The sequence below is a fragment of the Drosophila obscura genome, unplaced genomic scaffold, assembly GCF_018151105.1.
Source record: "Drosophila obscura isolate BZ-5 IFL unplaced genomic scaffold, ASM1815110v1 contig_1, whole genome shotgun sequence".
NCBI lineage: Eukaryota > Metazoa > Arthropoda > Insecta > Diptera > Drosophilidae > Drosophila > Drosophila obscura.
The window spans coordinates 6,460,688-6,485,145 of NW_024542679.1; the positions used below are offsets into that span (position 1 = coordinate 6,460,688).

Sequence of the window (24,458 nt, forward strand, 5' to 3'; positions counted from 1 at the left end):
GAACCAGATTCAGGGACGGGGATTGGGTTTGAAGCCTCATAAATAAAGTAAATCTGAAGCCAGAAGGCAAGTCATTAAATTTATGGCCACTGACCGATGAAAATCAAAGCATTTAATTTAGATTTTAATGGGCAGCAAATCCTTGTTCGGTCCTAGGCCCTGTGCAAATACCCAAGCAAATGATAAGCCAAGATTTTGGGGGTCAGAGAAAATGAAAGAAAAACAGCTCCAAGCCAAGAAAGCGAATTTGTTGGGCTTTTATTAGCAATTACCATAATATTCTACAATTAATTGGTAAACAAAAAAAAAAGACTCCACTAATTATGGCTCATTTTGAGTGCCTTTTCAGCTGAAAAAGGATGCCCCAAGAGGAGGTTAAAGGTTATCCATATGCCCAGAATTTAAGAGAAATGTACTCGATGGATGTCCAATCGATAGAGATTCGAAAAGCGTTAGATTTAAGTCCCATATCTACACATCAAAGTTTTGCCTTTTGGCATGGCACTCTCTTGTTTCCCTTTTTCTTTGTTTCTTCAACTTTCTCTAATTGTCATAACGTAAAATCAATTTCCATGCCAAATGGAAAATTAATTGGGTGAAAAATTTGGAATCTATTTACACTTTTGATTCGCAATTGATTGCCTCACATGAGCAAGTAAGAGACAAAATTTGTGCTTTGTCTCTTTCTCTTTCTGTGGATTTTCCTCCGTTTATTTAGCTCAACAAATATTCAGATTTTCCTAAGCATAGTTTGCCAGCATGGAGCTGCCATTTAGGGGAAAATGCAAATGGAATTTTTTGGCTTCATTTTGAATGTTTAATGAATGATTCAATAAGAGACTCGGAACGTCTCTGAATCTTAATCCTCTCTCGACAGTCTCTGAGAATGCACTTTATGTGAATTTTATGTAAATTAATGGCACTTTAAATACAACAAAGGAGCAGCAGAGGATACAACAGCCTGGGGGGTATTTTCCACACTGAATTAGGTGTAATATAACCTGAAAGATACTCGTATTTAATTTGCAAGCGTGCCAGTAAGTAAGTTGAGACTTGTACTTGTCATTGAATGATTGAAATAAATACTCCAAGATTATTGATTTTATCGGAATTTTCGTTGAAATTCCAACTTCATTTTCCATTAGAGAATTTTCTCTTTCATCTTTAGCTTCTGTTTTTCTGCATAATTCTCGGAAAACATGCCGCCAGACATCACAAGTTTTTTTTTTCATTGTTGGACAATTCATTTTCAATTGATTTTAAGGACGCAGGCATCTTTATCATTTTCCCCAGTACAGCAACTTTAAGCAAGGTTTTTGCCATCTTAGACGTCAGAGTTTTTCCTGCCATTTTCCGCAGCTTAGAAGTTACAGTTTTCAGTGCATTTTTCCGCTACTTAGAGTTAGAGTTTTCCCAGCTTCTCCACCATTTTAGAAGTCAGATTTCTCGCTGCATTTTCCGCATCTTAGAAGTTTTCCTGCATTTTCTTTGAAGTTTGTGGATGCAGTGTTTTGGCCAAGTTTTTGGGTTGCCCAATTAGCGGAAAATTGTAATTATAATCAGTCTGGAAAGCGATGTCCTGCTGCTGCCACTGGCAGTAAAAGTTAATTGATATTAAGTAGACTGCTGTCCAAAGATAGTTTTTCGTCTCAACCCCCCAAAAAAAAGGTAAACGCCACGCGACAACTTTAATTAAGGCCCCGTGCGATGACACAACCTGACACCTTGACACCTGACTTGGCCCGAAGATCAAGAACTTGTCCACTACTTCTTCCTCTTGGCTCTGAAAGTCCCTTCCCTCCTTGGGCCGGAAAACGGACACGACACCCAGCCAAGGGGAAAGTAGTAGCCTCGCCAGTGCATTGCAATCCTAGGGCGAAGCATTGCAACGATTTTAATTTACTTTTTGTTTTCTTTTGTTCTCAACTTTCGGGGCAAAGAGCTGCCGGTTTACTCTTCCGCTTTTCCCAAGGAGCAAAACGGGTGGGAAAAATTCGAGGACTGCAAATTGCAAGGCAGGCAACAAATCGTTGGATCAACTGACACGCAGTGGAGGAGCTTGTGTTTGCATGTCCAGCCCGTAAATGTCCGGACCAACTACCGGCAGTAAGAAACTTTTATGGTTACATCCTCCACATCCTCGACATCCTTCGTGCTCCTTCGTGTGGCACCTGCCAGCAGCAGCAACAGCAGCATTTATTTGCGAGCGAAGTTCAACGATTCGTTTTCCTCCTGCTTCCCCCTTTTTATTATCGCTGTCGCCATCGATGTCGCTCGGCATTTTTCTATTTGTTTTTGCAAGGATTGCTATCCTCGTCTAAGTCCTGCGATTATCTGCAGAGTGGCGAAGTGGCGTAGAGGCTTATGTTAATAAGATACCGTTTTAGTCCGTAGATTTTTTAAATCGGAAATGCAATCATTATTTATGGCGGCCCCACAGTCCAATTTCGGACACAGCTACAAATCGCTGGCAATCAATGCGATTTATGCAGAATTATGCCCCAAAACAAATGCTGCTGTGAATCGCAGCAGGTTGGTTTTTCGTTTGGATTTTTATCCTGAAAGAGGGAGGATTTTTCTTTTGGCGTAATTGAAGTGTTTAGAGGGTACTAGAGGGGGGCAAATGAGGGTAAGATGTAATTGTTATGTTTGTTATGGAAGGTAAATGGAGCAAGGATTTGTGTGTTGTCTTTTGTTTCTTAGATTTTGTTAGTTAGTTGTTTTATTTTTTAGTTGGGATTGCAGAACTTGTCTCTTGTTAAGTAATTTCCGTGGTTACTTATGCAAAATAAATAGAGTTGGCTTAGCAGAACTTTTCCAGTGAAGATTTGGGGCTTTGTCTTTAGAATTATTTTAATTTTTTAAGCAACCATAATTTCTCCAGATTTATGCTCTAATTAAAATATCCATCTTTTCTTTGAGGCAATTAAATTCATTAATTTGCTTGGGGAGCACACATTTGAACCACATTTCAATGAATTTAAATTCGCGTAAACAGTCTTATTTCTAATTACGTAATACTCATTAAATCCTCGCTATATTGGGCATATTGGCCCAGGCCTGCAAATGGTAGGGGATATTCCAAATTAGAGCCAACAGCAAATATTGGACAACAGTTTCCCACTGGGAGTGAAATTGGAGCGTAATGCCAAAAAATGTACAATATAAATTAAGCGACTTAGCGCCGAAGCTAACAAATTAAGTGCAGAAATGTTCGACACTCCCCTCAATGGGGTGTGTGGGGGAGGGATGTTTCTATGAGTGCATGTGTGTGTGTGGCACATATCATTGCTGTATCCGCCTGTATGTATCCCGCACGGCTATTCAAAATTTGATGATGTTTTACGGTCTGGTGTTCTCTTCTCTCTTTTGCTCTTTCAACATCGTTCACCGCACGACGTGGAATTTAGTTTTCTAGTGCAAATTACATTTCGGTCTGCATCCGCAGATAGCGGGGAAAATAAATGTACACAGACACACACAGGCACATACAGACAGGGAGCGGTGGGGGATGGGAGGCGTGGCTCCAACAGGTAAATAAGAAGAGCGGGGGAATAGCAACATGAGCATGGGGCAGGGGAGCAGGGAAACAATGATAAAATGGCAAAAGCAAAACAACAGAAATACAGGCGAGGGGCACACACAGAAAAAACTGAAAGCGGAAGTTGTTATGCAAATTTTCTACTAAATGTTCCTTTGTTTTTGTTTTGTTTTTGGTACGAGTATTGTTCTTCCTGTCTCCGCAGCAATTCCATTAAGAGAAACGACACAGGAAGGGAGGAGGGCCATGGATGGAGTTGTTGGCCACTCCATTAGGCTGATTCTGTTGCTGCTGCTGTTGCGGTGCCTTGTTTACTGTCGATATCTGTTTTTGCCTTTCGCATTGGACATCACAGGAAAGGACTCTGTTGCCTGTTTTGTTGTCACAGAAAATGATGAAACTTTGGTGCCTCGAAGACCATTTTTCCTAAGAAAATAGGAATACTTAAATCGATTTAAGTCACCAATTGAAACAATATCTTCATTATTTTATTATTATTTTTTTTGTATATACATAAAAGAGACAAAACTGACTTGCAAAAGCGGCTAGTCTATACTATATAGCCTCTGGATAAGTGTACCTTTGATGTAATGCCCATCTGCTGTATTTGCAGGCATTGATGCTCCTTTCTCATACTTACGGGCGACCTGAAATTTAATACCCATCGCAGTGTGCCGATCATTCGGTGTAGAAAAGATACAGATTTGTGTATACGTATTATTCAGTCAACCATTTGGAAGCGTACTGAATGATTCAATTTTTCTGTAGCTCTCTGAAATTCATATATTTTTTCTAAAAATTAAATACAATATTTTTCTAAATATTAATAAATAAAACACAATGATCGAACCCGACTCTCCATCATCATCCGGAAATGGAACGCATTCGCTATTGTCGGCATCAGGGCAAATTAATCAACAGCTGGGGGATAACGATGCACAGGACTCAGAGCCAAAGTTGGTCCTTATAGAGGAACACCCAACGTTGCCACTATATGATTTGAATTTTGACAAATATGTAAGCAAGGGAGAGCAGTCCGTGTGCCATTGCCAATGCTGAAAGGAAACCTTTTCCCCTCCTATGCCCATTCAGCCGTTTAGCAAGCCGTGTCCCTATGCCAGTGATGCGCAGGCCTTGGAGGAGCTAAACGCCTGCGATTACACAGAGCGCATCACACACGAGATGGCTCGTTCGGGACAATCGAAGCGTCGCGTGCGCGTCTATGCGGATGGTATCTATGATCTGTTCCATCAGGGCCATGCCCGCCAGCTGATGCAGGCGAAGAATCTCTTTCCGAATGTCTATCTGATTGTGGGTGTCTGCAGCAACGAGCTGACGCTCAAAATGAAGGGTCGCACCGTGATGAATGGCTTTGAGCGCTACGAGGCAGTGCGCCATTGTCGCTACGTGGACGAGGTGAGTGGCCGATGAATGATGGATCCACAGAAGATCTCACCACCGATCAATCGATCGATCTGTCCCACAGATTGTTGCCAATGCCCCCTGGACACTCACTGATGAGTTCCTGAATGAACATAAAATTGATTTTGTGGCCCACGATGATATACCCTATGGTGGTTCTGGGGGGGTGGGCGACATCTATGCCCATCTGAAGGAACGCGGCATGTTTGTGGCCACCGAACGTACGCCGGGTGTGTCCACCTCGGACATTGTGGCACGCATCGTCAAGGACTACGATATGTTTGTGCGCCGAAATCTGGCACGCGGCTACACCGCCAAGGAGCTGAATGTCTCTTTTCTCTCCGAGAAGAAGTTCCGTTTTCAGAACAAAATGGACGAGCTGAAGACTCGCGGCAAGAGGGTGAAGATCGATTTGTTGACCAGATGGGAGGCCAAGTCGCGCGATCTGCTCAATGCCTTTCTGCAGGCCTTTGGCCGTGAGCGTCTGTTCTCGATCTGGCGCGAGTCAAAGGGCAAGATAATGAGTGCCTGGGGCTCGTCTGCGTCCTTGGAAGCGGGCAGCGACATGGATTCCGATCAGGACGAGTATGAGGACATGCAACCTGTGGCACAGAGCGACAGTGCGCTGGAGACGGTGCATGGTCATGCCTCTGCTGCTGCTGCTGCTGCTGCGGAAAGTGCCAACAATTTGAGCCGTTCCAGCAGCTCCCCCGAGGTGGGCTCTGCACATTGTTAAGATGCAAACCTTGAAAATGTTTTTTGTTCTTGTTTTTGTTTTTTTTAACTGTTAACTGTTGAGTTATTCTTTGGATGAAACACACACAAACAGACGACACAGGGAGATATAAAAGCGTTATGCAGGGGTCGCATTAAATGAAACTGTTTTTTTTTTTTTTGTGATTTATGGAACTTTTAACACTAGGAATTTGTACGCTTAAGCCCCAAAAAAAAAACCCCGAAAGAGCAAAGGATACAACCCAAGGCGATAGTAGGCGAGGAGGAGGAGGCCACTGATTGTGATGAGACCGGGGGAGACTCGAGTGTGCTCGAGTGTGCTCGAGTACCATCGCCAAATCGCTTACATGGCAGAGATTTTCTCATATTTGTTTGGCTCCCTTTTTCTTTGGCTACTGTGTAATCCCAAGGTTATCATCGACGCTGCTGCAAATGCATAATATAAAAGAAATTGCAGAAGAGTTGTGCTCAAGCTAAGTCGAATGAGTAATGCTCTGGGAAAATTATGAGCTAAAGAACCGAATGAATCTAGAAATGATCTTTTGAAATTACCCTGGAATTTTCTGACTTTTATAACAAATATAACAAAATTCACATTAAAATAAATACTGACGACTATAAATAAAATTAAACCAATCGCTATGAATATTCAAAGTTTAAGAACTAAAGGGTAGGACTGAGGAGTTTGCGTTACCCTACAAAATTTCCTTTCGTTTTGTATCTCTCTTTTTTGCACAAAATTTTTCTTTCCTTTTTTGCGTTTTTTATTCATTTTTTTTATGAAATCTTCTTTATATTTTGGCAAATTGCCAGCGTCCTCACGCGGCAACGCACGCGACCCGGCACCGCATGCGGCGGCATGCGGCACGCGGCTGGTATGCGTAATAAGCAATGCCACCGATGCGGCCAACGAAAAGAGTCCTTCTGGGTGCTCGAAAAATCTGCTCGAATAGCACTTTAGAGTTAAGTGAAAATTCGAAAGCTTTGCCTTCTGGTTTTTCCTATAATTTTTTCCTACAGGAAAATAACGAAAATGAGAAGCTAAAGGATGGTGCTGCGGATGACCCCAAGAACTGGTGCTGGACAGCAGCGATGTGTTGTCATGACAGTGTCCTTTTTCCCTTGGAACTTTAATTAAGCCGCCCGTTAATTGTTACATATACGCACTATGCCTTGCAATCTCTTTTACTCTTGGGAGAAAGGGGTCTCCTCCAGCCTGAAAGAAAAATGAAACTTTTTCTCTAAGGTACTCGTAAATACTTTTTTCTTGAGGGAAAAGTCGAAGAGGAATACTTGTTCTTCAGTAAAACTTGTGGATTCTTGTATTTGACCTGTAACGTCCTTTGTTTTCCTTTATTTTGTCCGTTTATTTGTTGTTCAATCCGAGGACCAGAATCTGATTAATTAAGGGAATTTCCTGTATTTGTACAGGTGAGGATTTTCCAGTAAAGTTATCCCCTCAAAAGATGTCCCAAGAGACGCATGAAGTTTCCACTGTATCCACTCACGGAGAACATTCGGGGGACCATTTAAAGTTTCAGCTCAGGACAGATTTCTCACACAGAAACACACACATTGCCACCATAAGTGGCAGGCAACAATGTGAACTATAACGAGCAGACATTTGCCAATGCCCCAAGGGGTAGGGAGTATGGCATGCCGAGATTTCTTGCTTCAGCTTCCTGACAGGTGTTAAAAATGACGCTGACTGGGGAGGCGAGGTTAAATTTATTGTTAGACGTGGCTGCCTCTCACCTGCTTGCTAAATGCTTCCTGCAGCTTGTTGCACGGCGCAACATGTATGCAAATTGAGGAACGAAGTACTCCAGTGGCAGCAGTAGCCTTGAGAGCTTGTGGCAAGCATTTTGATCGAACGATATAGATGGATGGCAAGCCTGTGGCTTCTGCTTGTTTTGGCCACAAAAAGCAGCTTTCATTGTGCCATCAAATTGCCACAAAATATGCGAATAAACTAGAGAGAAAACTATTTTCAAACCATAAACTATATAAAATGGCCCAGAGAATGGCCATAGCATTAATTCAATCAAGTGGAAAATTCGCTGGAAAATTGTCTTCTTTTGTGGCGTATCTTAACGTATCTTTTCAACTGTCACACCTTGGCTTTTCTTGCAATTTTCTCTGTACCTTTGACACTCTTTGTTTTTATTTTTTTTTCATTTTTGCTTCTTATCAAATATCAAGGAAATTCAATGGAAATATTATTTATGTATCGGCTTACCTTTGCTGATTTACTTGAAAGATGAGATTCATGCGGCGAAAATTTTTTTAAAATGGCACAGCAAATATATATGGACTTTGAAATGTTAGGAATTTCCAATTGAAAAAGAATTTAATTTTAGTTGCATTTTCAACCGAAAACGGAAAGTGAATATAAAATGAATTAGTAATGAGAGAAATGTCCTGCCGGTTGCCATGTTCTTTCCTCTTCAATCTCTGTCAATTTTCAATCAAATATTTAACAAAAAAATTCATGGCATCTGCTAATTGTCGGAAAATTGCATTAATATATTATTTAATACCCAGAGAGAGAGAGAGAGACTTTTCTGCTGCTGTTGCTGCTGCTGCTACAAACAATTTTAAAGCATGCAAATATTTTATTCAAAATGCTGCTGCTGCTGTCGAAAGACTTTGCAACATGAGCGCAAAAGTCAGGCAAAGGTTTAACGAGTGAAAAAGTCAGAGAGCGGGAAGTCAAGTGTTTCCATAGTTTTTCCTTCGTCCATGAAATTCCATGGGAGATGCCATACCACCTGCAACAATTTTTGACTAATTTATGGCCAGGGGAAAAACGTTAACCTTCAGTCAATTACCAAACGTTAATGGTTAGGTTTTTTTTCTTTTTTTCTGTTTTGTGGCATTTCCTGCTGCCAATGCCACTGCCACTGCCATAAAGCAGGAAACATTTTCGGCTTTTGGTATAGGCATTGAGACTACCCATTTCCATTCCCTTTGGCTTCCCCATTCCCTTTGGCTTCCCCATTCCCTATTATTATGTACCTTGTTAATTATTTACATCAAACACACAATTTTTAGGTGGCCGTTTCACCGCTCAAAGGCATTTCTTTCGCACCCAAAATTAAGCTAATGAAATGGCATTAGCGTCTGGGGGAAATTAGTGGTGAATATTCGTGACTTAAAGCTGCAAAAGAAGAGGAAAAACAAAGGAACTTAAAGTTTAAGTTAAACGAAATGTAAACGAATACACAAATATCTCTTAGCCTTGCCCTGCAAAAAGAGAAATATTCGCTAAAGAATTCGCCAAATCCCACTGCTGCCACAAATGACATAACTTTTAAGTTATTTTCAACTCAACAAAATCCCCAATCCCAAATCCCAAATCACCAAAAAAAAAACATTCATAATTCTCAGGGAAAAATGGAACAGAAACAGAGCAAAACCAAAAGATGAACTTCAAAGCGCTAGAGCACATTTCGCATTTCGTGGTCAAACGTAATGCATCGGGGAACAGGAGCCGGGACACACAGACAGGACTCGCTTCGTTTAAGCCGTTGGAGCGTGACATTAAAGCCAAAGTCGTAGAGAGAGAGAGGGAGAGAGAGAGAGGTGAACAAATCTGTTGACCGAAAGGAAATCTCAGTCGTCCGACAATTGACAGTTACATGAAAAGCGCAGCAGCAGTGGCAGTGGCAGCAATATTTACAGTGAAAAATCGTTCAGAAGCTGCTGAAGCTGATGCTGCTGCTGCGGCTGCTGTTCGTGGTGGTGGTGCGGGGTAAAAACCAATTATATGTAAGCCTGGCTTTTGGGACAGATGTTGCCACTGCCACAGACTGTTGCCTGCCACGACCTCCTATTGCCGGCCGTAATTTGACAAGGATTGAATATCCCAATGTATGTAATTTTCAATTTCGAACAGGAGTTCGAAGCGAACGCCAGACCAGAACGACAGACTAGACCGTAACATTAAGCAGGATTATTTCTGAATTATTTAGACAGGACATTAGGCTGGTGCTCGGCCTTCAGTCACTGGTCGAATGTCCTGCCATTAACTTTAATTGCAACTATATCGGAGGAGCCACGTCCACGTGTGTGTCTGTGGCAACAGCAACAGTAGAATCAGTTTCTGGCAGCAGCAGCAGGTGCGGATGTTAAATGCGAGTATATTTGAGTGCTGATTAATCCGGCACACACAATCTATAAAGATGATTAGATACTTAGTGACTCTGATTAAAAACTTTCTCTATAAATCACATCGAAGTGCACTTGCCTAAAGACTTCTGCTCTATTAATTGATTTGTGGATTATGCTTAAAGTTTTGTGTTCGATTATTTCTTTGATCATAAATATTTCTACTTTGGGGGTTTATTGGTTGAATGATTATGGGTTTTAAAGTTTTAGTACACACACACTATTCAGTTTATTTAATCTGTTGTTGAAGAAAGATTAGCTTGAGCTCAATTTCATCCTGTAAAGGTGAATCTTTGACTTCTTGTGAATCTTTTCCCCCCCAGAAATTGAACTTTTGAAGTGAAGTGGACTTAAACTTAAAATATTTGAAGTACTATTAGTTTCCCAGTCAACATACAAGCAAACAACCGAAGCAAACAATCTGCTTAGCTCTTCACGCACAAAGAGCTTGTCCTTTTGATGTGGCATGAGGCAAGTGAAGCAAATGGCGCGTGCAGCAAATGGCGCGTGCAGCTCACACACACACAAAGAACCAGAAGCATACGATGAGTATGAATTCGTACCACAGTTATTACCCCTGACACTGCAAACAACATCACGTAATTACGTTAATGAGAGGCTCATTAGATGGCTAGACTGTGAGGCTGCTATCCGGATTAGCTATGAGATGTGTTCTCCGGTTAAGTGGTTGACTTTTGTAGCGCACTGTATTTTAAAGCCGGTCAGCAATTAGGTTGCAAGGCAGGCAGCAGGTATTAGTGCTGAAGCGCCTTTCCCTGGACGCATATGAGATGTGGCAAGGAATGAAAAACTGCTGCTGTTGCAGGCAGCCCCCCCCAGGGTCTGGTTTCCATGCTGTACACAGTGCTGTGGAAGTCATGTCAGTGTGGCAGTGGCACAGCTGGCGTGGCTAATTGTAGACAAATCCATTATGCAAATGGGTGGACAAGAGGGCTCCAAGAACCCTCCCCCCCCACACCAGTTAAGCGCCTCTTCTTGCACCATGTTCTGTGGGAAAAAAAAAAACCAGAGAGGAAAAGCCAGAGGACCGGACCCGCACGCGTTGCCATGACATTCGGTTGCCAACGCACGAGCCTCTGGGCCCTTTCAGAAGCAAGGCACAGGCTTCGAGCTCGTTGCAAGAGGAATCTCGTTTCACGTGGAGGCGTCTCCCCGCATGCCACACTCAGTGCAGAGTTTTACCAACGCGTTGAAGGTCTCTCACCATCATACAACTCTTTGAAGAGCAGCACTGAACAGCAGTTTTTCGCTTCTCTCGCTGTGTAAAGTTTTTCAATCAATTTCATATGAAAAGTTTTGGAGCGGCTACCAGGAAGCAGAGGCCAGGAAAATGGCTTACCAAAGGGCCCTCATGCTTCAAAGGCGCAGAGCGTAAAACGAATCATAATTATGTTATCTTTAGTCAATTGTTTCGAGTGTATTTTAGAGCTAATTTAAATGCAGAAATTGAGGGAATTCTCTCGAAAATGTTAAGTGAAATTCTTGTAGAAATCTTGAAAAAATGGAAATACAATAGAAAAGAAAGTAGCTACTTAACATAGCCACTAATCTCATAGCAACCTCTGTAAATCTGTGATGAAAGTGAAATTAAAGACATTTTGTGAGAGACAGCAGCTGGTGCATTCGTTTGGTAACATAATGCATAGTTTTGATACCCTGTATGTGACATTAATGTCTCAAAAGTGGAGAACAAGACGAAGGCTTTAACATTCCCATAAAGTACATTTATTTTCGAAAAGAATACAAAAATCAAAACGATAACGCTATAACCATATTTTCGGCTCTTAAATAATCGAAATAAGTATGCAAAGTTTTTAGAGCTTGAGCATTGAAATCGATTTAACATTAAAGACAGAATGAAACAAATAAAGTTCCTTTTGGCATTAATTTCCAAAATTTTTCGCTAGATATCTAACAGAAAGGATAGTATAAAGGATATCCCATAGTCGAAATGATATGCCACCTCCTACTTTTAGGTCTCCGAATCTCTTCTGAATCTTTCGGTTCCTTCGTTCCTTCTGAAGTCGCAGCACGTTCCAATAATTGCCAAAGTTTTTTTCCCATTTTTTGGTGTGCCGTTCGTTCGCCTTAACTGCTTTCGATAAAATGTGTTTATGAGGGCGAGCCTTCTGCCTCCAGCCTACAGTCTACAGTATCCGCCTCTTTCTTCAAGTCTCCATCTTTGGCCTACCGCCTCCATCTGCTGCTGGTGCTCCCCACTGCTGCATTTAATGAGGCGTTTCTAAGAGAGTTAGAAAGGCCAAAACTTTTGCTTGGGGAATTCATATTTAATTGAGCAACGGATAAAATTAACAGCCAGAATTAACAGTCGCATGGAAGTAGAAATGGCAGTGGCAGTGGCAGTGGAAGCCAGCAATTGTAGCTGTCAAAACGCGAGGGCATTAATTACAAATATTGTGGGGGGGTCAGATTAGAAGTGAATGGGAAATATTGTTGCCCCAAAACAGTGGAAGGACAATGGCCCTCGACTTTCACTTAAAGGTAAACCCAAAGGCAGGCGTCAATTGAGTTAATTAGGAGATTAAAGGGGGGAAACGCCTTTGAATGGCTTAATAATTCAATAAGACGTGAGAAAATCCTGGGAAGAGAAAGCAGAAAAAGAAGAAAGCCAATAAAAAGGAAAGAGAGAGAGAGAGGTTCAAAGTTGATTATTAAACGGGTAAAGAGGTTGAGATATGATTATTATTTGGGGAAAATGTTCAGAGAGTATTCAAAGATGATGTTAAGGATGATTATTATACGATGTAGAATTTAAAATATAATTTGTATTCGCATCAAACGCTAAAAATTTCTCAGAAACGAACAAGAAAAAGTGTTGTTCAGCTTTAAGCCACACGGCAAATGGAGTGTTCTGACTCCCCCGCCGAGTATTTCGACCACAGGCCACTTATCTTTCCAAGCCATGGCTTATCAGAGCGAGTGAGAGAGCGAGAGTTCCCACTGCTGCCACAGTGGAAGTGCCACAGTGGTCCAAAGTTCACACAATGCCATGGAGAGAACAAAGTAATCTTTCCTATTTTCTACGAAACTACGATACTTGGAACGAACTGCAGGAAAAGTTGTGCCAGACAAAACTGATTTCTACACATTCTCTCCAGCAGAGAACTTTCTCTCCCTACTGTTTCCCCCTTCTGCTGTTCCTTCATCATCTCCTGCCAATTCTACTACCTTGCTCTTCCTCCCTTTTTCGAGACTGTGGTTTGGGTCATAACTTTCTTTGTGGCCCATTTCTCATGCTTATTGTTTTGAATTCCATTCCACTCTCTCGCTCTCTCTCGCTCTCTTTCCCTTACTCTCTGCCTGAACTTTTCCCACTGCGGTTTTCCATGCCATATTTTCTGTTTTTTTTTTTTTTGTTTTTTTTTTGGCTAATGCAAATTAAACTTTTCTGTTCAAATATGTTGGCTCCCCATAAAGTTGTGTGTTTCTATTGGCTGCTGGCTTTTCATTCTCTGCTTAAATGAAAAATAATTGGAAAAACTTGCCTGAAATTATGTGCAGGGCAGAGCAGCCCTTTCCATGTTTTCCCTCAAATGAAACACATTTTCCGACTGCTGTTTAATTTAATTATATTTAATATTTAGTTTTTAATTTGTCTAAACACTAAAAACCTTCGTTCATACTGCGCCAAAGAGGAGCATTTCATATATGACTTGTAGCTTTTTCGGCTACTGCCAATTTTATGCGTAGAAAAACTTAATTAAGATTCGTTTGTTTTTCTATTTTAGTAGTTTAAATCACACTTAATTATAAAATTTTTTACTCATATAACAAACAACAAATTAATATTAATATTTATTTAACATGTACGAGTATGCTTACTTTTAGCAAGCACTGTGGCAACATTATGAATGTAATTTAATTTCTATATTTATATGAATTTTAGTGCTAATTATATGGCATGCACACTTTCTCTCTCGCTTTATCTGGCCATCTCTTTCTGTCCCATCAATTAACATCAATATTTTATTAAATTGTTTTTTACTTGTTTTTTTCTTGATTTATTTTCTGTTTATTTTTGTCATGTAATTCTTTTTTGTGGTGTTTTGATTTATTTATTTATTCAATTTATTCAAGCGATTGGATACGAAATATTTGTCAGGGGCTCATTTTGCTGCACAAATACTTCAATCATCAATCATTATTTATGCGTGTCATTTGATGGGAGAGGAGATTTCCATTTAATGCCTTTAATTTAGGGCAAAAATGTTGCAACCCAAATCAAACGACAGTTTTTCTTGCAAAAATTAAATCTAAAAAAACGACAAAAATGTGAAAAAAATCCGCATACTTTCGCATAAATTTTACCACCAAAAGAAAACCAATTTTTCCGCCATGGTTTTCCCATATCGTTAGAGTAAAAGGAAACCTATTTATTTAACGTTTCACAGCCTCTGCTCCTAAATAAAGAACTCTTTCGTTTAAAGAACTCTTAAACCCGTCCGCAAGCAATAATTGTACCATGAAAATTCGCTCAAAACTAAAGCTACAACACACACGAAAATTTATCCCGTATATCCGTATGCGTATCTATGAAATATATCAGACATTTATTCCGTTCTCATCTCTTCATTTTTTTTTTGTATTCCATTGAAATTGTTGCCAAAAAAAATTCGTAGTTCTGTAGAGCACACACATATTGCATTTTGCATACTTTTTGATGGATAGTTGAGTGGGAAAACTATGAAAAGCTTGCATGAAAATGCAGCTAAGCAATTTCCCAAATTTGATTTATGGCCAAAACACTTTCATTCCGGATGTTCATGGAGCCAGCGATGTGCATGAGCGATTTCTGTTGCATTTTATTACAGTTTTATAATTTTCCAAGGGTCTCCTCGTAACTCCTGAAAAAAGTATGCAGATGCTTTGTGTTTAGCTTTTTCTTGCTAATGTTGCCTAATAAATGGGTTTATTTTTAGACGGAAACTAGAGAGAAATCTTATCTATTTTACACAAAATTACTAGGGAAAACCATCATCTAGATTCTATCTAGTTGTACCTCACAGTTTGGGGGCCTCGTCAGTGGTGCATAAACGATGATCCGTGGCACCACTCGCCTTGTCCACCACAACGACAATTGCATGGAACTGTAGCGCCATGGGATCTGTCTCCAGTCCCCCTAGGGATTCTCTTTCTGCTACCGCATCTCTTTCTGTATGGAATCCACCTTCTGCCGCGTCTCTCCGTCGCTTCAGGAGACTCAACAGACGACCCAACATTCGGCTGGGATTTCTATGCTACAGATTCGTCACTTGAGTGGTGCTCGTGGTGGTGGTGGCACCGGCAGTAACAATTTGCCGCTGCTGTAAAGCCGGAGCCACTGCCGAACGTTCCGCCCGTGTGGCGGCCACCTCATCCTGTGCCACTGGCAGCCAATTGTCGAGGAATTTTGGGCGGAAAAGCAGGGTAAAGGTCGTACGGAACTGTTTGCTCATCGAGCAATAGAGAATGAAGTTGATGCTGGAGTTAATTAGGGCCAAAATGTCCATTAAATCACCTGCAGAAAGGTAGGAAAACAAAGGAAAATATTTATAATTAGCGGAGAAACCCCTAAAGGAAGGAAAAACTTACTTAATCTCAGATAGCACTGCAGGAAGAAGGCATCCCCCAGCAGGGCATTCATCAGACCCATGATACCCTGTGGAAATTCGGTAATCAAAAAGAGTAACAGCACCGCCAGCAGCATGCGAGTGGTGCGATCCGTTTGCTTCTCTTTCTCCAGGAGTTTGCTATTCTTGCGCGGTCGTTCCGCGGGCTTTCCATTCACCAAAGGTTTTCCACTGCCATTTCCATTGCTAGCTGCCGCCACTGCGGGTGTGGGGGGTTTGCTGGTGAGCTTCTTCCGGCGCTGCTTGGCCTCTAGGAGGGCCAGGATCAGACGCACCGAGAGAATCGTCAGTGCAATGCAGGGTATCAATTTGATGACCACGCTGTAAATCAGAAAGGTGGCATTCTGCAGGGAGGCATTGTGCAGCGCCAGATCGCTGTGGTACAGCCGATAGACGGTGACATTTCGCACCACCAAAGGAGCAGGTGGTGCCAACGGGGGAGCAGGCGGAGGAGTCGATGTCGTCGCTGTCCCTGTGGCATTAAACCACAAAGTTTCATTGAGATTCAGGCTCTGTGGAGTGGCATTCAATGCTGCGACTTTCACGCTCAACATTTCATTCCGATAGTCGATCACGTACTGCGTCAAGGGTATCGAATTGATGACCTTTCCCATCGCATCCAACTGATCCATCCACTCGGTAATGGCCGTAATGAGATACAGCGACGGTGAGACGACCAACACACACACCACATAGGCCGTGAAGATCGTAATGATGGTGGTCCGCATGCCACACCACACGCGATTTTTTTGGGGATATCCCACCGCTATATAGCGCCACACGGCCAGCGTGACCGTCAGCCAAATGGAGATGGTGTGCAGCACCTGGGCAAATATCGAATGGAAATTGATGAAGCAGGCCCAGCCATAGCTCAGCTTCTGCTCCCGCGGCAGGCTGTCCGTCAGGATATAGTCATGGATCGTGTAGGGTATGTACTCGAGCATCACGGCGAGATCTGCCACGGCGAGACCCGTGAGTATCGCATTCGTTGGGGAGCGCATCTCCTTGCGGGTGAGCACAATAATGTTGAGAGTATTCGCTATCGTTCCCAGGATGCACACCACCAGGGAGACATAGCCATGCATGTTCTTGTAGCTGCGGAAGAGAGAAGAAAAACGGGGAAAGTAATCCAAATTATATTCGAGTTATTATGCTCCAGTTAGCCGTAACTTTTGTGCTCCAGATCCCAGCAATAAAACCATCCAAAATATCCCACATTTCCGTAAGAGAATTTCCCCACCAGGCGCGGGAACAGCCGTCGTAGAGCGGTAGGCGGCGAAGGCTCAACAGTCGACAGGCAATAAAGTGGCTAAAGCCCAAGGCTCTGGCTTATTCCGTTCTTCCCCAACGGAGGAGGGGGCGGGGCGGCTGTCTGCCTACGCTGGGGATAAACATTTTTTGCTTCTGGCTCTGGCTTCCCTGCTCACTCTCTCTCTCTCTCTATCGTTCTCTCTTTGAGGGCAAAAAAAACCTAGAGAAAACAGAAAGGACGAATGTGGCAAACACCAAACAGCTCAAAGCTGAGGCTCACAAGTTTTTCGGGTGAGCCAAAAAATGTGTGAGCAGAGAAAGTGCAAATACTAGAAAATACTTAAAAATAATACTAAACTACAAAATAAATTTAAAAAAAATACCAAGAAATATTACTACGAATAATAAACTAAATATTAGAAATATTACTAAACTAAATTATAGAAAATACCAAACGAACCACCAACAAAGTACAAAAAAAGAAAATAATAAAACTTAACTTAATACTAAATAAACTAAAATAATTATCTAAATTTATATAAATAAATAATAAAGTCCCAAATATAAACTGTTAAGAAATAAAGAAAATTTAATAGAAACCCACGGAAAAATAAACGTTTGACGCTTTAATTTTGGGACATTTGCTCTTTGCCCCTTCAGAGCCACAGCCACAGCCAACGCCACACTTTATCCCTTTTATTGTTGTTGGCTTTCCTGCTGCTGTTGCCACAAGCCACGAGGCACGAGGATCCCCCGCTGCAGTTGCATGCACAAATTAGACTTAGAATAAAATTTATTATGAAAATCCAAAGCCAAAGCCAGCCCCACACACATTGCGCTGAAACGGTGCAGCAAACGGTGCAGCAGCCTCCTGCCATTCTGCATTTAACTTTGGGGAATAAGCCACAAAAATGTTTAATAAACTTGCCCCTGCCCCGCCCCAATGTGGCAGTCACACTCTCCGAGAGTGAGTGAGACTGAGTGAGTGACAGCTGTGTCCTGTCTCTGCTGCTGCTGCTGCAGGTGTGTCCTGTGTCTTCTGTGCTCTCCGTATCTCCTGTCAGGACTTTAGTTAAATAGTTTATTGCTTTACGTGCGAAAATGCTCCCCTCCTTTCACTCTTCATTTCAGAGAAAACCAGAGAAACCAGAAAAACTAAATGTCAAGTCCATGCCCCACCCTAAACGAATAAAATTCAAACCAGAAAAACTGCCTTCCATTCTAAAATCGAAAAACTGCAGGGGAGGTCCACAAACTTCCCAAGGGAAATATTGGCCAGTGCATTTTAATTTGTTCGCGAGGACTCTATAAATTGAAGAGCGCATAGATGGAAAAAGATGTTGAGAGAGATTTTTCTCCATTGTTCCCAGAGAATTTACGTGTTTGTGCAGCGGCAGAGAAAACTATTCCACAAACTGCGGGAATCTACCGACGTAAATATATTTATGTTTGCTTCTGGCACTACGATGTTTACTGTGCTGCTTGTTTGTGATTGAACTATGGCACCATTCGAGTACATAAACTTCAGTAGAGGGTACCAAACGGGTGGTCGAAACTTGAAGGCAGAACTTCTGCTCTGAAAAGGGCATCAAAAGCTGCGTCGAATGCTTTTCCCTGACTTTGCTTTATTTCTAGGCCAATAACTTGCAATCCTGTCCCTGCTTTCAACAATTTCTTCGCATATACACAATTCCAGGATTCCAGGACTTCATTCGCTGTTGTCGCCGTTGTCGTTGTCGTTGCCATTGCCCGCCATTCATCAACATGGATTATCAAAGGCAATAAATTAGACGAAGCCAAGACACACATTCTCAGTGAGAGAGAAAAAGAGAGAGAGAGAGTACTCTTCTCCCTTGCAGCAGCAGCAGCAGCAGCAGGATGAGGAGGAGAAGCTGTAGGGAAAAACACGGGAATGTTTGTGCTTCTTGCAGCGTCAGAAGTTTTCTTGTGAATTTGATGAATGGAGTTGTAAATTCCCAATGAGTGGTGTTGTGCCCTCAACAAAATAAAAACGAACGACACAAAACGAATCGAGACGAGACGAGGGTTTTGCGACTGCCTCCCCCGCGCCCCCTGAATACTTTGGTGGCTGTCAAAAGTTGTTTCAATGTCGCCATGACTCACGTAGGCCTTTTGTGCCACCTTTGCAACCTTCTAGCCAGCACCTTTGACAGCCTGCAACAGCCTCTCGTTGGTGGCAACCGTTTCTGTCCATCAGGGTTCTCTCTGTAAGCGAAGCCGTTCTATGCCGCATGCCACACATGTCAGACGACAACGACTACGACGGTGGAAAATGTATTTTGTTTTATTGTTTAGGGAATACTCCTGCTCCTCCTCCTACTCCTGCGCATAGGGGCGAAAGAGTGAAAGCGAGAGACGCATTTGGAAAATTAAACATTTTTCACATTTTTTGGTTTGTTGTTTTGGGTTTTTTTTTTCTTCGGTTTTTTTTTTGGGTTTCTTTATTTGCAACAAAAGGTCGGTCTGCTGCCATCGGCTCTGTTCTTTATTATTTATGTTAATTGCTTGTTTTGTGCGTGTTTTCTTGCGGTTTTTTTCCTTATTTTTTTTTTTTTCTGTGGAAGAAAGACCACATTTTGATGGCTCCTCTTTGTAGATTGCGTATACGTCACGTCAGCCATCAATTGAATGGAGAACGGGTTGCTCTTGACGCTCCACCTGACCTCTGACTCCACATCGTCAAGGCTTTCGATGTGTGACTCTCCTTTGACTGCCGTTTGACTTGTTGTATTTTATTTTTTTTTGTGCGTTTGTGCCGCTTGAGTGTCGCTTGGAGACGCATTTTAGGTGAGACGTCTCTGTAGGAGGCTGTGTGTGTGTGTGTGTGTCTGTCTGGCTGTCTGGCTGTATGTCTGTCTGGGGCGTGACAGTGGTGGGATCCGTCGCTAGCAATTTGGCACGTCTTTGACACGAACAAAGTAAATCCCTCGTCCAAGTGTTGGATACACATCTAATTGTTTGCTACCAGAACCAGAGAGAAATACGACATCTCTCCCCCCACATTCTCTGGCAACACAGACATCTCTTAATTATATAGAAACCGCATTCAAGGGTGGAATGGGCATTGGGATGTGATGCTGTGGCAAGCCACTTTGTGGCCATTAACATTGGTGGGGCGCAGACATTGGATCTCTAATTAAAACTAAAAGCATTGCAGGAGCAGAGAAAGGTGCAACATTGCTGTAACCAAAGAATGAATAAACTGAAAGTGAAAGCTTATCCCCCAAATGGTAAAAGAATGCATGAAGAACCAGGGATTTATTAGCTTCAAGGGTTCAAGGGATATATGCAATTTCTGGGCAGGTTTGTTCTACTTGCGTATTCCTTAATAAAGCTTCTTTAATGCTCCTCTCCCTCTCTCTCTCCATTTTACGAGCTTCTGCCATGCGGCAGTGCCATAAATTCTGAATGTTTTAGTTGCTATTTATTTTTTTTATGGGTGCAGCAGACATTCCAGTGGACATTTCGGACATTTCGAAATTACTTGAAGGAAATTGCTTATCAATTAAATTGATTTCTCGTTCATTAAACTGCCATTGTTGTTGTTGCCGCCCTTGACCTTGCCTGTTGTCAAATCTGTTTTGTGCATTTTTTTTTGTATTTGTATTCCCTTTTCAGTTAATCGTCCGAATAAGAAAATTAAACGTCGAAATCAAAATTGAAGCGCTTCCTCCTGCTGTCCCTGTCCCTGTCCCTGTCCAGTACCGCATCGAGGAGAAGTGCTAATCGATTTCTGAACGATTTGTTCCACATTGTTGTCATCGTTCCCAGAGAGAGGGAAGCTAATGCTATTGTTTGTACCCTATAGAAGATGATTGATTGATGGATATGATGATTTTTAACAAATGTTTGGAGCTTAAGAAAACGAGAATTTTGTTGAAGGAAATACAAGGAGAGATGGGGGAATTACTCTTCTATTTTCTTATTTATTGATGATTCTAATTCCACTCTCCATATTATAGATACTCCTTCTTATGACTCTCCTATTGACTATTTTTCTTTTCTGTACTTGCTTTTTATATTGTATGAGAAACTCTGCTCTCTTTCGATAATATTGTACCAAAAAAAAAAGTCACAAAAACCCGAACACAAGTTCTTTTAGCGTAAAATTCTATGAATTTCGATGAAAGCTTAGAATTTACCAAACTTTATGATTCCCATTCTCTTTATTAAATTCTCAACGTGAATTTCTGCAAATGTTCTCTGGATTTTTTCATTCACTATGAAAACCAAAATTTCATATAACTTTTGCAGGAGTGGAAATGGAAGTGATGGACCACAAAAGGGTAAATCCAAAGCCTCTCAATTCCTTTTCCGTACTGCCGTTCTGCTGTAGTTCAGCTTGTTGTGTCCCTGATTGGTGCTTGCGCTTGCCTCCCCCTGCACGCGGTGTGTTGGTGGAGTATATTTCCCTGCTGGCATTGACTTTGACATTGCCCCCAGAGGCAACACGGGCGCTGCCATCCCGGTCTTCGTTACCATCGTCGTCGTCGTTTTTGCTGGCTTACCTTGTGTGGAAATTATCCATGCCGCTGCCGCAGTAGAGCGGCGCTGTTTCATTGTTGCCACTCGACATGGTTCCAGTTGTTGTTGCCTCAGATTTTGTTGCAATTATTGTTTTGTTGTTGTTGTTGTTGTTGTATGTCTATTGTGATGATTTCTGGCTGTCACTCAATGCATTCGTTGCTGTTGCATGTGGCATGGTGGGGCATCATGGGGCTGCCAAGGACAGCAGCAGCGCGGACGATGCATAGAAAATGCTGCATTAACAATTAATTAACGGGCAAAACTATGCAGAGCGGCGTGGCGTGTGGAGGGGTGTGTCCTGCAACGAGAAAGAGCGAGAGAGACGGAGCGTAAATAAGAGAGAGGGCGGGGAGGAGACAATTATATATTCTGTGCAACACGACGTATAATTAATGCGAGTTGTAATTTGTTGCCCCGCCGGGGGGCCCACTACAATCAACTTTAAAGTGATTAAATAGCATGCCCAAACGGTGCAACAAGCTGTGCCATGCCCCTTGTTGCAAACTGGTGCTCCTGCTGCAGCTGCTTGCTTGCCCCTAAGCCGATTAGCGAAGCTGCTCCTGCTACTGCTGCCTTTCAATCACTCATTCCACATCCGCATCCTGCCACAGGGATTCCCTTTTTTTTTTTTCAGTTTTCTTCTCTCCACTCAAATTTCAGCGCCTGCTGCTGCTGTTGCAACTTAATTAGCAGCAACAGGGGAGAGTGGCAGGGGCCATTAATGTGCCTGCAACTGGACTATGGACTGTTTGGGTACCCCTTTAAGGGGGTTGATCAGTAAAGAACTTGTACAAAAGAAGCAAATATATATGTGTGAAAGTCTTGCAACCATTTTCTGTCTATCATTTAGGCGCTTGTTACGCTGTAAAAACTTCTGATTGAAAATAGTTTCTGTAAGTATTCCCTTTTTACATTGAATAACTCATCAGATACCGAAAATAGATGCAGTTGCAGCAGCTCTAGAAGAGCTCCTTGCTCTAAAAATGCCTCCAAAAATAGCAATACAAATAAATAATAAATAATCCAAACAGAAACTCATAAAAACTTGAAGTTATGCCTGAGAAAGTTGCTCAAAATAGGACATTTTCATGAATAATTAATCGAAAAATACCGTCATATGAGTAAGAGTAGGAAACAAAACCCAATGCCTCACCCTGCCACACATAATGCCCCAACATGACACTGATGAATAAACTGAATTAGCCCCACAGATAGATCTAGAGGCGCCCTCATCATAGCAGAGTGGCGGTAGGGAAAGAGGAGGAGAACCACACGACCACAGCTGACAGACAGACGGACATTACTCGCAGCACTGGATGCTGGACTGGAATCTAAAATGTATCTAGGGGCCATTTTTAGTGCCTTCGTGGCGCTGCAAATTAGATTCGTTTTGCTGGCTCTGTAGCTCTCTGAAGCTCTGAAGCTGGGAAGCGTGACCTAAGCACACAGAACGTAGATAAATGCTCTCTCCGTTCTTCCCTGCTGTTTTTTTTTTTTTGAATGGAAATCTCTACGTTTTTTCTTTTTGTTTTGTATATTTCGCTTTGTCCAACCCATATTTCTCTCGCTCTTGTGGTCGCAGGAGCTCTGGTCGCGGGCGTGTTGCAATATGTTATCTGTCATGTGTGCTGCTGTGGCTGTTGCTGCTGCTGCTGCCTCTGTCTCTTCATCTGTTTGCTCTTCTTTGACCGTCTATCGCCTTTCTCTTTCTCTAATTCTCTAACTGGTATTCCACCGTATCTCTGGCCTCTCTGTCCGTTCTTTTGTCCGTTCGTTCGTCCGTCCGTCCGTCTGTCGGTTGTGGTTGCAACAATTTCTTCTTTGCGCAAAGATTTTAATTGCATTTGTTAGACAGGCTGCAAGTGGCAGATGGCAAGAGGAGACAGTGGAGAAGTAGGAGTCAAGAGGAGCAGCAGTAGCAGGAGTCGAAAGGATAGCCGCTAGCAGCGGCAGCCGCTGAAGACACAGAATGTGGCTGCAATTAACACGTTCCATGAGGCGCAAAAACCGCAAAGCCAACACACTGCTTAAATATGCATACGATGTGGCACGATACCGAAGACGCTTCAGAGCCAGCCACTGGAAAGCCAGATAGAGAGTGGGAAAGGGCGAGTGAGAGGGAGAGATAAATAAATGAAGTAGAGAATTGGAGAACAAATGCCTTTTGCCAATGTGTGTGTGTGTGGGTTTGTGTGTCTGTGTGTGTGTGTGTCGAAGGAAGCGACGCGTCGCGAAACCCTTGCACGTAATTTGATTTGCAAATTTCCCTGCTTTCCCGTTGCTTCATTTTCATGGTTTTTTTTTTTTTGGTTTTCTGGGATGTAAATGAGGCAAACGTTTTAAATGAGTATCTTTCGCGGGGCATCAGCTTCGGGGCCCGTTTTAGCAAATTAAATGAAATTTAGCAAAGCGAAAATGCGGGGGAGTAAACGAGTGGAAATTAGGGGGAAATTCAATTTGTATTTAATATGGAAATTAGTTGGGTAACTGCTGGAAGTACTTACAAGAGGTAAGAGCAGAAGACGGTACCTTATAGAGGTGGGAGGAATATATGTGGGTTGAAAATCGATTGGAATACGGCAATTAATTATGTATTTGAAAGAAGAAAACGCAGAAATTAATTGATTGATGGAACAGCTGCTTTGACAGATGAATGGATGGAATGATTCGCACTCTCTTTTTCTCTTAATTATTTCTATATAAAAATGATACATAAAACAAATGGCAGAAGCAGAAACAGCAGCAGCAGCAGAATCAGCAGCAATGGCCAAATATTAATTAAAACCTGTTACTGTTGCCGGGTACGTTTAACCATAATTCGATTATATAAATTAATTGCCGCCATACATCTCTGTCTCTCTCTCTCTCTCTTTCTCTGTCGTATTTCATAACAGAACAATAAACACAACAATTGAGGGTACATTTAATGCGATACAAACACAGATAAAGTAACAAAAGAATGGGAATGCGACTGACACGAGACTCTACTCGTCGTTTTGTGGCAATCAACGGGGAAATCGGAAATCATTTACGTTTTAATTGTATTATATCTCTCTCTCTCACTTTCTATGAGTGTTTCTCCCTTTCTCTCTCTCTCTTTCACTTTTTTTTTCTAGAGAGAAGGAGAGAGAGGGAAAGAT

General features: G+C 42.0%; 2 protein-coding genes across 2 annotated transcripts; one reads left to right on the forward strand and one right to left on the reverse strand.

Moving 5' to 3' along the window:
• Positions 1 to 4,262: 4,262 nt before the first annotated feature.
• On the forward strand, positions 4,263 to 5,842 carry LOC111067504 (choline-phosphate cytidylyltransferase A-like). Its single transcript, XM_022356596.2, has 3 exons — positions 4,263 to 4,558; positions 4,634 to 4,957; positions 5,028 to 5,842. The coding sequence occupies exons 1-3, from the start codon at positions 4,382 to 4,384 to the stop codon at positions 5,697 to 5,699; spliced, it is 1,173 nt and encodes a 390-aa protein (XP_022212288.2). The 5' UTR covers positions 4,263 to 4,381; the 3' UTR covers positions 5,700 to 5,842.
• Positions 5,843 to 13,703: 7,861 nt separating this feature from the next.
• On the reverse strand, positions 13,704 to 22,493 carry LOC111067503 (G-protein coupled receptor dmsr-1). The gene is made up of 4 exons (XM_041596408.1): positions 22,472 to 22,493; positions 21,300 to 21,616; positions 15,482 to 16,614; positions 13,704 to 15,407 (listed from the first exon to the last, which is right to left on the reverse strand). Exons 2-4 carry the CDS (start codon positions 21,365 to 21,367, stop codon positions 15,148 to 15,150), a joined length of 1,461 nt encoding a protein of 486 aa, XP_041452342.1. The 5' UTR covers positions 21,368 to 21,616; positions 22,472 to 22,493; the 3' UTR covers positions 13,704 to 15,147.
• Between the last annotated feature and the right edge of the window lie 1,965 nt (positions 22,494 to 24,458).

What these genes read in the sequence shown, in the direction of transcription:
- LOC111067504 (XM_022356596.2), top strand. Translation starts at nt 4,382, where the DNA reads ATGATCGAACCCGACTCTCCATCATCATCCGGAAATGGAACGCATTCG. An exon ending in ATTTGAATTTTGACAAATAT is followed by an intron (nt 4,559 to 4,633) that starts GTAAGCAAGGGA and finishes ATGCCCATTCAG; the next exon opens with CCGTTTAGCAAGCCGTGTCC. An exon ending in ATTGTCGCTACGTGGACGAG is followed by an intron (nt 4,958 to 5,027) that starts GTGAGTGGCCGA and finishes TCTGTCCCACAG; the next exon opens with ATTGTTGCCAATGCCCCCTG.
- LOC111067503 (XM_041596408.1), bottom strand. Translation starts at nt 21,367, where the DNA reads ATGTCGAGTGGCAACAATGAAACAGCGCCGCTCTACTGCGGCAGCGGC. An exon ending in ATGGATAATTTCCACACAAG is followed by an intron (nt 16,615 to 21,299) that starts GTAAGCCAGCAA and finishes TCTCTTCCGCAG; the next exon opens with CTACAAGAACATGCATGGCT. An exon ending in GCAGTGCTATCTGAGATTAA is followed by an intron (nt 15,408 to 15,481) that starts GTAAGTTTTTCC and finishes ACCTTTCTGCAG; the next exon opens with GTGATTTAATGGACATTTTG.